The sequence below is a fragment of the Hakea prostrata genome, chromosome 3, assembly GCF_041222555.1.
Source record: "Hakea prostrata isolate BN-2017 chromosome 3, UWA_Hpros_2, whole genome shotgun sequence".
In the NCBI taxonomy this organism is placed as follows: Eukaryota; Viridiplantae; Streptophyta; class Magnoliopsida; order Proteales; family Proteaceae; genus Hakea; species Hakea prostrata.
In genome coordinates this window covers 47,353,623-47,368,869 of record NC_142602.1, presented here as the reverse complement: position 1 = coordinate 47,368,869, position 15,247 = coordinate 47,353,623, and the positions used below count along the sequence as shown (strand labels likewise).

The 15,247-nt window shown below is 38.9% G+C and overlaps 1 protein-coding gene across 1 annotated transcript in view; it reads left to right on the top strand.

The window, feature by feature from the left end:
• The first annotated feature begins 821 nt into the window (after positions 1-821).
• The window catches only part of LOC149022367 (P-loop containing nucleoside triphosphate hydrolases superfamily protein), a 31,355-nt gene continuing 16,929 nt past the window's right edge, over positions 822-15,247 (top strand). Inside the window, exons 1-8 of the mRNA XM_089150495.1 lie at positions 822-1,143; positions 1,469-2,526; positions 3,112-3,224; positions 3,316-3,435; positions 4,611-4,698; positions 5,346-5,437; positions 5,524-5,628; positions 6,625-6,734. Coding sequence (XP_089006621.1) covers positions 1,596-2,526; positions 3,112-3,224; positions 3,316-3,435; positions 4,611-4,698; positions 5,346-5,437; positions 5,524-5,628; positions 6,625-6,734 — 1,559 coding nt within the window. The 5' untranslated portion in view covers positions 822-1,143; positions 1,469-1,595. The remainder of the gene's footprint in view (positions 1,144-1,468; positions 2,527-3,111; positions 3,225-3,315; positions 3,436-4,610; positions 4,699-5,345; positions 5,438-5,523; positions 5,629-6,624; positions 6,735-15,247) is intronic.

Genomic DNA, 15,247 nt, shown 5'->3' with positions numbered 1-15,247 from the left:
CACATAATTTAAAATAATGAAAAATTTTCATAATTGAAAATGATAATTAATACCAAAAAGAGCCCATAAAAGGGTAAAGGGATACTTTGGTCATAAAAATTACTAAACCAAGTAATATTTCCCAAGTATTTATGAACCGAGATCTGATTCTAGGGGTGTCAATGATTCGGTTTTGGGCCGGGCCTAATGGTTTCAGGTTGAAAAACACCTAGCCCAAACACGGCCTATTAGCAAAATAACGGTTTCGGGCCGGTTTCGCTTTGGTGCGGTTTGGTTTCGGGCTAACTAACGGTTTGGGCTAACGTTTTAAACTCGGGTTGACTAACAGTTTATGGTGTGCAAGAAAAAGAACAAGAATAAGTTATTTAACATCCTACAACAAAAGACAAAATTCTATGAAAAACAAAGTTTCTATGGGTCAATTTTTATTAAAAAAATCCACCCATCTTATAGAAATTTTATTAAAAAAATCCACCCATCTTATAGAAATCAAGAACCTAGATATTAAGCAGTAGATTGACTATTTGCTCTTTGAATTCATGCATAATTTTTTTAATTGTCTATACCAACTACCTAGTGATAATATAATGATTCTAATACTATTTAATGTAAAATCTTTACATCATAAAATGGGTCGTAAAACGAGCTATAATGGGTTGCGGGTTGGTGCGGGCTCTACCACCCTCAGCCAAACACAGCCCATTAAGGTTTGGGCCGGGCCGATTCGGGCTATAATGGGCCGGCGGTTCGGGCTACAAATTAACACCCTGATTCTTAGCATATTAGTAGAGGCGTATCGTCCTCCCATGTATGGCCTTGAACTTTCTGGACGATGAGCTCCCTCGAGACGGGGCCATTCGCCATAAACCCCACTCTTTGTGATCGTTTTCTTCGTAAACCCTAATAGCACACACTTTCCCCAGTTGAGGGTTTTTGTTCCCCTAAAAAAAAAAAAAAATAACGCAAAAACAAACTGCTGGTTAGTTGATTTCTCTGCCACTCTTCTCTAAAGCCTGCCATTGCATATGAATGAAAGCCCGAAGAAACACAGAGAGTCCTTAGGAACTTCTATTCAGCCTTGAGAATGAAAGGATATGAAAATTTGAAATCTTATTTGACTTATCAGACCTCCTGAACCCAGAGGTATTGGCGTTTGAACATTAACTTCGTGCATTTGATATTTTTGATACTGCAGATCGGAAGTGGCTAAATGCATTTTCTTAAGATAGTTTGAAATTTGTTGCCTTTAAGGGTTCTGGTTTATGTATTCACACGGAAGTATAATTTGGGACTTTCTCCAGTTGTTGCTGGAAGTTAACTGGTGATCCCACATTTTAGGTTTTTGGTGACAGATTATTGCAGGAGAAAATGTTCAATCAAAGTAGTTTCCGTGCTGTTGATTTTTGTCTTCATTCCTGTCTTAATTTGATGGTCTTCTTGTGTCGTGCTTTTGTTTTGTTTGTTCCAGACATCGTGGTGAGGCTTGGATGCTGTGAAAACGGAGGATAGTTTCATCCATTGAAGTTATAGCCATTGCGTGAAGGATGATGATGAGTAGTTGTTAGGAGTAAGTTGTTGTTGAACAGTTTTAGAGAATGAATGATGCCGCAGGCCCAGGGTACAAGCTCAATAGAAAAGTAAAACTTGCAGTTGGAAAAGCAAAAACCACTAAAAATGGCTTTAAATCAGAAGGTAGAAAGAAGAAGCCAAGTGAAACAGAAATGGAGAGACCAAGTAGGAACTATAAGATTGATGGAGCTGTATTGGTCAAGGAGAAGAATAGAGAAAGGAGGAACTATGGATCAGGTGTAAAAGATAAGAGACGTCATTTAGGCCAAGAAGGTTACAAGGGAAACATTGATGAAAAACTGCAACGGGGGCAAGCAAGCCTGGACTGGAAAAGAAAAAGAATTTATGCAGATCAAGACATCAACAAAGAAGGTTTTTTACGTAAGGAAGAGGCACCAAATAGAAAATTTTTGTCCAGAGATAAAAATGACTCTTTTAACAGCCAAAGAGATACAAAAAGAAAATCCCGTGAAGTTGAGACATCCAATGGAGGTGTTTCTTCTGTCAGGAGAGGAAACTCTTACAAGGATAAGGTCATTGATGGAAGAAGAAAAAGTAAAGCTGTGCAGTTGCCAAAGGACAATGACACTCTATATGTGAGAGATTGTTCCCGTAGCAATGTAAATAGAAACAGAAGTTCTGGAATGTCTGATTATAAGTTGAAGACAAAAGAAAAGGCTGAAGATAGACAGGTATCTACTAGTCTGGATGAAAGTTTAGATGGCTTACATAAAAAGCAGGGAAAAGGCAAATCCGACTCAACTATTAATGTGAACCAGAGGCAGAACAGGCATCAATTTCTTGATAAAACTACCAAGAAGGTTGTGCGTTACAAAAAAATATTGGATGGTGAATCTGTGGAAACTGATATGCCACCTAAGAAAAAGAAGCGAGTTATTAGAATAGATCCACATGATATCTCAAATAAGCGACTAGATGATGGTATATCAAATATTGGTAAGTATTTTCAAACTGTCGTTTCTTGTACATTAGGTGTTTGCTTTATTATGGTTGTTTCTAGCTTGGTATGCTTTTATATCATTGAGTTTTTAACATATGCTTAAACTTCTGCTGGTAGTTGTTTATATTACACCATTCTTTTTAGTGATATTTTGGCTTTTTCTTATTTAACCATTGGTTTTTTTTTTGGGTTGGGGGGGGGGGGGGGGAAGGTTGTTGGTTTGGCTGGACACATGTTGCAATTAGAGGTGAAGAAACTTGTATGATCCTAGACTTTAGCAACTTAACCAGCTAGTATTCTTCTGTTTTCCAGAAGTTCTTAATTATTTTAACAGAACAATTCTTTAGGTGAAGGTTTTTTAGAAAGGAGCAAAACTTATTAACCTTAAATATGTTTTTCTGCCAGATATTATTGCTATCTCAGTTCTTTGTGTTATTCCTTTATGACCTTTTGTGACTAAGTAGAAATGTTGCCTGATCCCACATACCTTGATGTAGTTCTTTCTCTGTGTATTGTATATATATTGTCAAAAAGAATCTTATTATCTTTTCTAACATACATTCTCATTCAATGCTTTCTAGAGAGTACTGTAAAAGGGAAAGCAGATCCAGAGGAACAGACTGAACTCTCCAAAAATGCACAGTTTCGTGCTATACAACCAAGTCCCTCCATCCTTTCCTTTGTGGAAGATAATGTAAGTTTTAACTCAGCAAAGCCTTGTGGTCCGTACTTTCCATGTCTCTTTGCTTTGTTTTTATGATGATACTAAGTGGAGTTGCTTACAGTTATTGGGTCGGAGGCGTTTGATTGAATTGCGGAGGTCAGGCTACAACATTGAGCTCTCTGCCCCTCTAGATAATGTCCCTTTCTCAACAAGTTCAGAAAGGGAACGTATTGAAGAATCTGTATGTTTTTATGATGCAGAATTCCTGATTAATTTTTCTTCATGGATTTCTGTTAATTTTTAAGGGAGTGCTATGTTCTTTTCGACTCAAATCTTGGCAAATCATGCCTGCTATTCTTGTGAATCCTCGTTCTTTCAGATGTTATTGCATCTTTTTCATATTTTATTGAGGGATAAATGATACTATTTTTGGAAAGGTTTTGACTATTGTCGTTTTTTAAATACTAACACCCAGTCAGGGGAGTATCCCATAGCCTTCCTGATACTATTGCTTGCTTGAACAATGGGGATCTGATTGCTTCCAACCTAGGCATGATTTTCTCATGCTGATAGAAGAATGAGCTTGAACACAAACAAGGCATTCAAAATCTTGATTAAGAAAACAGTAAAAACAAAATTAGAATGTTGTCTTGCAACTGTGTATTTGTATAATTGTAAAAAGCATACTCAAATAGAAGTTTGGGAGGAAGCTGTCGGTTCTTCTTTATGGACAACCTGTTAAACGTATTACCATTAGTTGCACAGATACAGTGGTGAAATTTAGAGGTTCTATGTGTTGCTGGATTTGTTATTTTATTCCTTCTCTCAAGTACAATCTCTACCACAACACAATAAAGAAAAGAACATAATCCAGGTTTTGAAGCCTCCAGCTTATTGAAATCCAATCTAATGTTGCTGCAAGAAGGATTTGATCTCCGGTATATCTTTGAAATACTGTAGCAGAGTAATCTCAATGATTATATGGATGTATGAGAGTCAGTGTCGTGAAAAACTTGTGTTGCTTGAAATGAAATACAAAAAGTGTTGTAGGATTTTCATGTCACTTTACCAGTTCACTCGGGCACGTTATAGCTATAAGGTGATGCTGTGGATGTTGAAGTTTTAATTGATGTTCATATTCTTTAAGATCACTTAACTGGTCTCAGTAAATCACTTTTTAAGTGGATTACAAACAGGCAAATCTTTCTACATCATCCATTTTCTCAGCCAAGTGGCCTGGGAACTGTCTACTGTTAGCTATATATGATATTCATTCTTCTGATTAGTTGTTCTAGATACCAACATAAATATTATAATTGTTGCAGTATAACACCTTATAAACATGTTACTAGTGCATGATTTGCTTTTCTTATATACTATTAATGGTATGTATCTTATTCTGAATGTGTTTCACAGGCATTTAGGAATAAATTGAATTTTTTTGCTGCTGCAAAAGTTTCCTCGTCTTTTCCCCCTGCTGATCGTCCTGAGATAGCATTTGCAGGTACATGTTTTACATATTCACTGTTGGTGCACTATCAATGCAGTATCTTCATGTTTTATTCACTGCATCTCAGGAGTGTGGAATTTCCCATTTCCTGCAGCTGACTAAAGACTGTAGACAGTACACATGACTCCTGCCACTGCAGGGTCTGATGAGGGTCATAAAGTACGCAGCCTTACCCCTGCTTTTGCAGAAAGTCTGTTACCGAATTTGAAGTTGTGACCACTTGGTCACAATGGAAATACCTTTACCTTTGTGTCTAGGCGTGCCTCTATCTTGAGATTTGAATGCCTATCATTTTCTTTTTCTTGTTTGCCTAGTTATCCCATTACACAGTCAGCAGCATATATGTTGGCTAGGATTTTCTGCTATTTTGTGTATGTCAATGTTATTTTTTGATTATAATGTAGTTTTACATTAAAAAAACTAAATGTAACCTAGGGGCAGACCTAAGATAACCTTAGGAGAAGTGTTGAGAAATGATATGTTATATCGAGTATGGTGTCAGACAGAGCTGATTAGGAATTCATGTAGCCTACCCCATTTAGTTGGGGTAAAGGCTTATTGGTTGTTGTAGTTGGATATGTAGTTCTACATTACATTAGATGATGTAAAAGGTTTAACAAATTTTCTTTTTCTTTTACCAGGGAGGTCAAATGTAGGGAAGTCATCTCTACTAAATGCTCTTACAAGACAGTGGGGTGTAGTCAGGACATCAGATAAACCTGGGCTTACTCAGGTATGTATACAAATATTAGAGTGGGGACAAAATAAAGTTACAGAATTTATGGGACTTCTGAGGTATTACTGATAATGCTTCTGTAGACCATCAATTTCTTCGAGCTTGGAACAAAGCTCTGCTTGGTGGATTTACCTGGATATGGTTTTGCTTATGCGAAAGAAGAAGTTAAGGAATCCTGGGAGGAACTTGTGAGTATACGTGTGATTCTTTTTTTGTACTTCATGATGTATTTTACCTGTTATTCAAATATGTTGAGTATGTGAGCTTTCATATCCTTGAAATTTTAGCGTATGCAATTGACAACTGAAGAGGGGCTGCCCTTGGCCCCATGGTCAGTGGACCACAGTTGTAGCCTGAGGTCAAGGTACTGAAACAGCCTCTCAGAAAAAATTGCTAGGGCAAGGTTGCGTAGGTAAATTGTGCCCCTAGACCCTACTTGTATGGAAGCCTTCAGCACCGGGTTCACAATTGACACTGAATGGTTCTTTTTTGGGTGGAAAGTTTTAACAAGAAGAAGAAAATGAAGAAGAAACTCAGCCTAATCCCTACTTAATGCGGGTAGGCTATATGCCTACAAGGGACCAAACAAAGCAATGTAGGGAAACTGAGGTCTAAACAGAAGGGGAAAGGAAGACATCGGAGAGGAATAGGAAATTTGATGACATTGGAAAATGACAAATGAAAGAGAGAAAAATATTTCAAACCCTTAGTCTCTGAGGTGGGGATGGCTTTTTGATTGTGGCTTCCCCAGAAATCCCACAACCTTAGAAAAAAAATTAAAAGTTAGAAAAAGAGAGATGAAGTTAATCAGACAAGGAGGAAGGAGGGAGGGGTGGAGCTGAGAAGAGTGAAGTTGAAGAACAAGAGAAGAAGGAAAGGGTTGAGAGAGAAGAACTTGAATGAGCTATTGTTGCCTTATTCACCAGTTTGATTCTCATAGATTATCTTGAGAGTTACATGGGACCTCCCTAGAGAGATAAGATATAAATAAATAAAGAAAAGAAAATACGTCTTAAATACATTCTTAATGGACATGTGACAGAAGTACCTTTAGTACACAATCAGTGGCATATATCCCCCCTACCCCCTCTCTCACCTTCACACCTTTAAAGCCTTATTTCCAGTCGCTGTACCAAGCTAATGCTTAGATTCTTGATTTTTTTGGGAATTTCTCAATTATGTAGGTGAAGGAGTATGTTTCTACACGGGTTGGTCTTAAGCGGGTCTGCCTTCTTATAGACACCAAATGGGGAATGAAGCCAAGGGATCATGAGCTTATCAGCCTGATGGAAAGGTATCATGATGACACTACAGCTACTTTCTGATCCTCAGACTGCCTTTTGTACAGTTACTTTTTGACTGAATAGCAGAGTATAATCAGGCAAAAGGTTTCTTCACATCTTGCACAGTGCATGGTTCTTCTCCCATTCTGATAAAAGGGGGGGAGTAGAAATGATAACCACCATAAAGAAAATAAATTGATCCATCGTAATCTGTCTCTGCTTATGCAACAGTGCATGAAAACCCTCCCTGCATAATCAATTTCAATATTGTGTTGATATTTTGGCATCCTTCATAAGGTTTCAACCATGTTAGCTCAAATCGTAAAAATGATGGAGAAGTGATAGAACATGTATAAGGTTTCATCATTTGGTCCTTATAGAGGGGTGCCATGGACAAAACAATCCACCTATTTTTTATTTATTATTTTTTTATCTGTTTCAAAAAAAAAAAAATGATAATTGACGACCAGATACCCTGCCCAACCATAGTGTCCTTCCCATTTTGGGCCATTTGAATTCTTTAGAGTTTACATTTAGAGTTTATCTATTTGGCTACTGCCCTTTATATGTAATAAATGGAAGTAGGGCTGCAACTGGGCCGGGCTTTTGCAATCCCAAGCCGAGCCCTATATGGTATAGTTTGAGCCCATTCCCGCCCTGGCCCTAGTTCAGGGCCAATGATTATTGTCCCTGGCCCTAAGCCCTACAGGGCCAAGCCAAGCCCATTCTCGCCCTAATTGGCCCTAATTGGGCCGGGTCGGGGGATGGGTTGGCCCTGATTGGCCCTGATTGGCCTTGATTGGATTGTCCCCCCGATTGGCCCCGATTGGCCCCCCCGTCCCTCGGCCCTGATTGGCCCTGACCCTGACCCTGATTGGCCCTGACCCGATTGGCCCTGACCCTAATTGGCCCTGTCCCTGGCCCTGATTGGCCCAGGCCCTAATTGGCCTTGTCCCTAGCTTTAATTGGCCATATCTTTGGTCGTAAATATCAAATGTAAGGCAGGTAGTAATTAAAATACATATTAAAGTAATTAAATTCTTAAATTCCAAACTCAGTTCTGGAAAATAAAATAGTAAAGATGTCAATAAATAATCCAAAACTTATATTCAATATGTATTTAACTATTTATACCCATTTAGATTTTAGAGAAATAGATAAATTCAAATTTCTAGGGTTTTTTAATTTGCTATTCGATGAAAATTATGGTTATTAAGCTCGAAGGGAAAAAGAAAAAGATTTATCTCAATTCTCAATTAATTTCTAACTTCTAAGACAATGGTCAAACTTCATTCCAAATTTTCAATTTGTCTTTCCCCCAAGTTTCTCTCTCTCTCTCTCTCTCTCTCTCTCTTTTATTCTGTTTTTTCCTTTGGTTTTTCTCCTGTAGCAAAGAGTTAAAATTATTCATGAAATAGAATATGTAGAGAGAAGAATTGTAATTAAATATAGGCATATTTGAAAGTCAAGTCAATTATAGAGAATGTCACACAAACTCTTTTTGTAAACTTAGAAACATCAGAGATTCAGAATTCAAAAGGAATCTGATAAATGAAAATTTTATCTTCAAAGTCAAGAACTTAAGCCGTAGGTAGGTATGTTTTCATTCACAACTGTTCAATAAATTGATATCTTTATTCAATACAAAAAAATTCATATTCAAAACCTTGTTAACAAGTAAATCGACGATAATTTAGTATTCAACAAAAAAAAAGAAGTATTTTTTTCATAGTTAAAGAAAATGATGTTTTAGTTACAAACATAGCTATATGTTTTTAATGATTTTTTTTGAAATATCACAGTAGATTTGTTAGATATTCATGATGAGAAGTTGGGGTATAGATTTGTTAGATATTAATTCTTTATGTAATAGTTTTTATTTTTATAATATATTATCTCGCCTTAGTCAAAAAACAAAATCAATATTTTATTGAACTAAAAATGACTTTGTTGGAAAAATAAAAATTACCTTAAAAATAATATAAAAAGTTAATTTATAGTCTAATATGATCAAAGTGACTAAATGTCAAAATCAAGACTCATATCACTGTTTGAAGATCAGGGTAAAAATCTAGTACTGTAGTACATGATCATCGTCAAATTAATATTAAGATTAGAGCCAAAATTAGGGTCAGGATCATGGCTAAAATCAAATAGATGCTTATTACATTGGTAATGAGGTTATAATTTATTTTTATTAATTTTCTACAAAACATATCGTGTTTCTAAAATTTGACAAGTGTCAAGCATCCACCCATATGTATTATAATTAATTCCTCTCCATGTGGGTGGAGGGTCCAGAGTCTTTAGACTCAAATCAGGGCCAGGATCAGGGTCAGGATTAGGGCTAATATCAGAGCCAAGATCAGGGCCAGGATCAGGGCCAAGATCAAGGCCAGGATCAGGGCCAAGATCAGGGCCAAAATCAGGGCCTAGGTCAGGGTCAAGATCAGGGCCAAGATCAGGGCCAAGATCAGGGCCAAAATTAGGGCCAAGATCAAGGCCAGGATCAGGGCCAAGATCAGGGCCAAGATCAGGGCCAAAATCAGGGCCTAGGTCAGGGCCAAGATCAGGGCCAAGATCAGGGCCAAGATCAGGGCCAAAATTAGGGCCTGGGTCAGGGCCAAAAATCAGGGACAGACCGGGATGGGCTGGGCGGGCCAGAGAGTAATCCCAGGCCCGCCCTTGGCCCTAGTTCAGGGCCAGAATATTTTGGCCCTAACCCGCCCTTAGGGCCAAAATCTTTAGCCCAAGCCCTATTCGGGCTCAGGGCGGGTTAGGGCCGCCAGGGCCAAACTTGCACCCCTGAATGGAAGTACTTCCCTTAAATATTGGGATTTCTCGAGGATGTTCATTCTAAAAAGGAGCAAAATAATTTGGAAGACTGAAACATACATGCTTAAACCCAGTTCCTACCCTATTCCCTGAACTGGTTGAGATCTTAGAATACCTTGGTTTTGATGTAACCAGCCCCCAACCCCCCAAAGAGCCCAAAAGAGGCCTAATCCCATCCGGAAGAAGGCCCAAACTTGGGGGGGGACCTGAATATGACCAAGGGGCCAATTAGGAGGATTGAGTCCAATTTTATTTCTGTTTTTATTTCCTATTTGGAATCCTAGTTATTGAGTTTAAGTTGGTTTGGGTTAGTTAGTATGAGTTGATAAGTTAATTAGAGTATTTTGACTTATTCAAAATTGTTGAGTCCTAGTTTGTTGAGTCTTGGTTACTTAAGAAACCAAGTTCCATTATTTGAGTCTACTTTGGGTTGAGTGGCTATAAATAGCCTAGTCTTATTGTAGTTGTTGGGAAATTTGATGATTAATGAATTGATTGAGTTGAAAACTTGGCTTGAGATGTTGTGGGATTCCCCTAGGGACCCTACGGCTGGGTAGTGAGAGCGCTCTTCCTTCAATTCTGAGATTTCAACGTCTTCTTCAAGCTCCCTCCTCAACTCCAGCAAGAACAGCCATTCACAAGTAAGCTTAAACATCCCCAACCCCTTCCCAACATCTTCAGCCCCTTTCCCCCCACCCGCAGCCTTGGCAACCATAGGCCCCACCACCTCCCTCTCCAGAGATACCTGATCCTAGTCCCATTGGGACTTATTCATCCCCTGCCCTAAAATCTGCCAATATACCCTTTTTGGAATTGCCTGGGGCTTAGGAACCTACTCATACCACTGGTTTCTTCTAAACCTAAGATCTAAAACATCTGCACTTCATCTTCTTCATCTGAAGTTGCAGAAAGTGTCCAGAATTGCAGAAAATTAAATTCTATTGAGTTCTCGCATCTAGAACCCATTCTAGTTGAGGGAACAAGATAGGAAGCACTTCTGATTTAGGAAACCAGCAAACCTACCATTTCCTTACCCCAACCGAAACCCTAGACTGACCTAGAATTCAAAATTTGAACTCTGAATTTTGAATGTCTTTTAGTTTTAGACCTGTTTCAGCATTCCAGCAGCTTTATAGACCGCTTTAAACCCTAGCCAAAACCTCAAAGAGACCTAATTAGCTGCTGCAACCTTATTAGAAGATCCTGGAAGCTAACCCTAAAATCTGGGGTTACATCAGGTTTTTTTGGAAATCCAAGGTTGGATCATATTTGAAATGAGAATGGTGCATTGTTTGATTTGTTTCAGTCAAGACCAAGATCTCGGTTTCATTGAGACTGACCCAACCACCAAATAAAGTGTTATTCAACCGTACCAAGACCATTTGAGGTCAGTGATTGGTTGTCGTCTCACTGATTTCAGGAAAGAAGTCCAAACTCAAAAATTCTGGTCTTGATCCTGTTTTATCATCACTGCACACAGACACAGACAAAAAGAAGGCAAGATCTGCAACAAATCCAATAAATTTCAAGAAGATTTGAATGTGTTGAAGAATATGTGCATTTTTTCAGCACAGTATGACATGGAAGTCTTAAATGCCTGCTGAAACTAGAGGTAGTTTATTCTCAGAAGTTTGGTATCTTGGGTTTTTCCTTTTTAAAATTTTTATTATATCTTTTGTCTCTAGTAATTTGTGATAAGATGGTGGAAGTTAGGGGTAACATTGTACATGGTGGGGGATCTTGAGATCTCGCCATTAAAAAAACTGAGATGGGGAGATCTCGGTTGAGATGTACAAATTTTCTGGCGTAAACTCGGTGGGTTTTAGGGCCTCGGTTGGGCTGAAACTTGGTATTTAGCCTATTTAAGGACTTTTGAACACTGGTGACCTTTGATTTGTGAGAAAATAACCCTAAGTATGTCTTCTAAGTTGACCCTATATGTAAACCGAAATGTTGTGAAATGCAAGGTTAGACAACATGTAATGTTGAGATATCAAGTAATTCAAGTTATCAACTATCAAGTATCAAATACATTACACATCAAACTATCAAAGAACTTAAATGTCTTCAAAATTTTACCACCATAAGAAGATTTAGACTTTTAGTAAGTCATAAATCATAATCCATAAGTTCACAAGAGTATAAGAGTAACAAGACTACAAGACAACAAGAGTATCACTCAGTATTCTGCATCAACTGATTCTGAACGTTGCCCACATATGACTCCCAAGTCAACTCATCACTATAATATGTCACATATCGGTTTATGTGGGACCGATATGTCTCCATGTCAAAATACTGGAGGAATAACACTCTGGGATAACCGTCAATCGTGGGTGTGAAAGAGCCATTGTTGCTCTTGCTGTTGAATATATGGGTAGGGTTTTCTAAACCAGTCAGTCAATAACGCACCTTCACTCCCATATGTGTACTCTTTAGGTGCAGTCTTGAGGAATAACATGATCTCCATAAGAAGAATACCCAGTGTAATCTGACTATAGTTGTCAAGGCATCGCCTAGTCGTTTGGGCACCTTCAGAGAGCCTCAAATCGGTGTCGCCTCATTTTCAGGCAATAAGGCGACCGCCTTGGGGTATGAGGCATCGCCTCAAGAGCCTCGGACGCCTTATACCCCAAGGCATCCGTTTTTTTTTTCTTTTTTAAATCACTTGAAAGATGCCAAATCGAAGGCATATATTGAATTATTTATTAGATTCCAATTGTAAAGTATCTATTGTTTGAACCTATATGCATATTTATAATGATGCTACATGTGATCAAATGTTAAAATAAAAAAAAATAAAATCGAAAGAGAATAAATTCTTGACTCGAGTCTCGCACTCTCACTTTAATCCCTAATCTCTTTCTCTTCCTCTCTTCTTCTCTTCCATTCCCGCGATGACACTCTGGCAAGCCGCGCGACAGATGACTTCTTCTCTTCCTTTCTTCCCGCGACTTTTTATTTAGGATCTACTATGTGTGGTTTGTGGTATGTTGGATGACTTGAGGTAGGCTAATATTAGGTTTTATTTATTTATTTTTATTATCTATCATATAAGATATGATAGATTTATAATGAATTGGAGTGAATGAGATGTACATTAAAAATTTCACTTAAAACGCCCCAACCGCCTCAAAAGCGCCTCGGAGGGCGCCTCATCGACTCATTGCCTCAACTAGCCTAAATCGCCTCGCATTGCCTCATCGTCGTGACAACTATGAATCTGACCTAGTGCTGTGATCCCCATATAGGTACTTCGATGGCTGCCAACTAGCGAATCTTTGCTGTTGTGAACCCTTGTGACCATGATCTAGGCTCATGCTTCCCATGTTCAGTTTAAGATCCTGCATGCTTGCATCATCATTCGTTTGCCTTTGGTTTGATCTGCTCTTCCTACTCCTAGTATAAGTCTAGGAGATAGGGGAACTGTGGCTCGCATGTGTTGGATGACTCAAACTTGGTGGAGGTGATTCCCTTTGTTGACCCTAACTTCCACCAGCAACACCACCAACCTGTATGACTCGATGGCTGACTTGGAGGGATGGTATCATCGGCATCATCTAAACTCCCACTACTAGACATCACTGCCGCTGTTTCAAGTCGACCAGGTGGCTCCACAAATGGTACACTTGGTCTTGCTAATGCTGCTACAACAACTTGACCCTCATCAGAAGGCATGTGATCAGCCACAACATCTGGGCCCATGGTAGTAGCAATGGTAGGATCTGGTTGCCTTCCTGGTCCATACAGCACTGGGCCACCTCAATCCTTAACCCACTGATATATAACATCATCATCCTCATCCTCTGCGCCGAGGGGGGGGTGCTCGTGGAATATATCAGTTAACTTAATCGGTTCCCGATTTTCATCATCCATATCATCTTGTATGTGCTCTATTCTCAATCTCATGTTGTAATGCACATACACTAAGTCCTCAAGCCTTTTACTCCCTAATTTGTTACGTACCTTACTATGGATGAACAAGAAGGTGTTCTAGTTCCTCTCGCAATCAGATAGGATGAGAAAGTCTGTGGGAGTATTTTAATTGCTATGTCCTTGAGATTTGACAAACTAGTTCCATAAGACACCCACCAGTCAGCTGCATAACCAAATATAAGAATGCATTAGGCAAGTAAATCTTAATACTTACAGAGTTATAGACTTATAGTAATGGACTATTTACCAGGATCATTTTTTGTCTATTTGCAATAGCAAAAGGCTTTCCAAAACTCCCAGAGGCATCCCTGAACTCCCAGATCTGTTCACCAGTTGTTCAATTATTGTACTTTTACTAATGTATACGCGCTAATGCAAGAAGTTGAAGAAACAATTGAATAGGTTCTCCCCTCTCCATTAATTGTCTCTTGCATGATGGGATTTGGCACAAGTTTCTCCACCACGTCTTGCATCGCATTCATCAACCTTACATTAAGCCCCCATTCTTGTAATGGTTTTTTGAGTTGAGGTATTAAGCTTGTATTGTGGAAATAAAAAAATTTGGTTAGTGATTTGGTTGTTTACTTGTTTATAAATTATAAGTTATAACTTATAACAAATTAACAATGTAAATTAAAGTATACAACAAAAACTTAAAGGCTTAAAAGTGACTCACCAGCCAAGTGCAAAGGATGCATTAAGTGCGTTTCCCATCTATCATCGATGATCGTCTCGTAGGATTTGAAGGAGCCAGGGGCATCAGCTTTAACCAACTCTTTCCATTGTTGGAGGGCAGCATATATGTGGGGCATTGTGGGCTTCTTCTCCAAATCCATCATCCATAAAACAAACACAGTAGGCTCTAAAATGCCCACTATCCTATTCAGTTGCCTCCAAAAGGAATCATCAACAATGGTTTGTTGGACTACTATTGCATTAGGATGGCTAGATCCACGCCAATTAAACCACTCCTCACTTGCAAACATGTGCCATAGACCCACCACTTTTTCTAGAAGCCTTTCAGAGCTACATAGTTGGTGACGAATCTAGTCAATCCAGGTCTGACTAGATCACCCTTACAGTGGTTCCTCATCATCTTTAGCACATAACCATGGTTACAAATAAAATTATCGACCGTTCTAGCCTTGCCAACCACAACACTAATTGACTTTCTCTTCCCTAAGTCCTTCAACATAAGATCAATCGAGTGTGCTGCACATGGTGTCCAAAAGAGATGGATCCTGCTGCTCTTCTTCTTCATCAATATTTCACCAGCTTTCTTGAAGTTAGCACTGTTATTTGTGACAATTTGGACAACATTGTTTGGCCTTACCTTGAGGACCACCGGCTTAAGAAGCTTGTAAAGGTAGTCAGCATCTTTGATTCTATTTGAGGCATCCACTTTATTCATTACTTCCCAAGTTGTTGGGCCTTTAACCCTTACACCTGCCCTAGCTACTGCATCAATCATCCCCTAATAGTATGGTGTTTTGGCTACATTTGCTGCAATGTTGTTGTAGAGCATGAATTTGTTGATCGCCAACCTAGGTTCCTCCTCCCCATTGCCTTCTCTACCTCCAACAAACATATATGGAATGCTTCTTTGATAGGTGTCTTGATGCTTGAAGAGGGTGGGGTCTTGGTCAAATGTGGCATCATAATGTGCAGTCTTCCTCCTCCTTTCAGTCCTCTCACTTCCATGAAAACTATGTTTAGGTGGCATGGATGCCCCTGACCCTGAACCACCTACTCC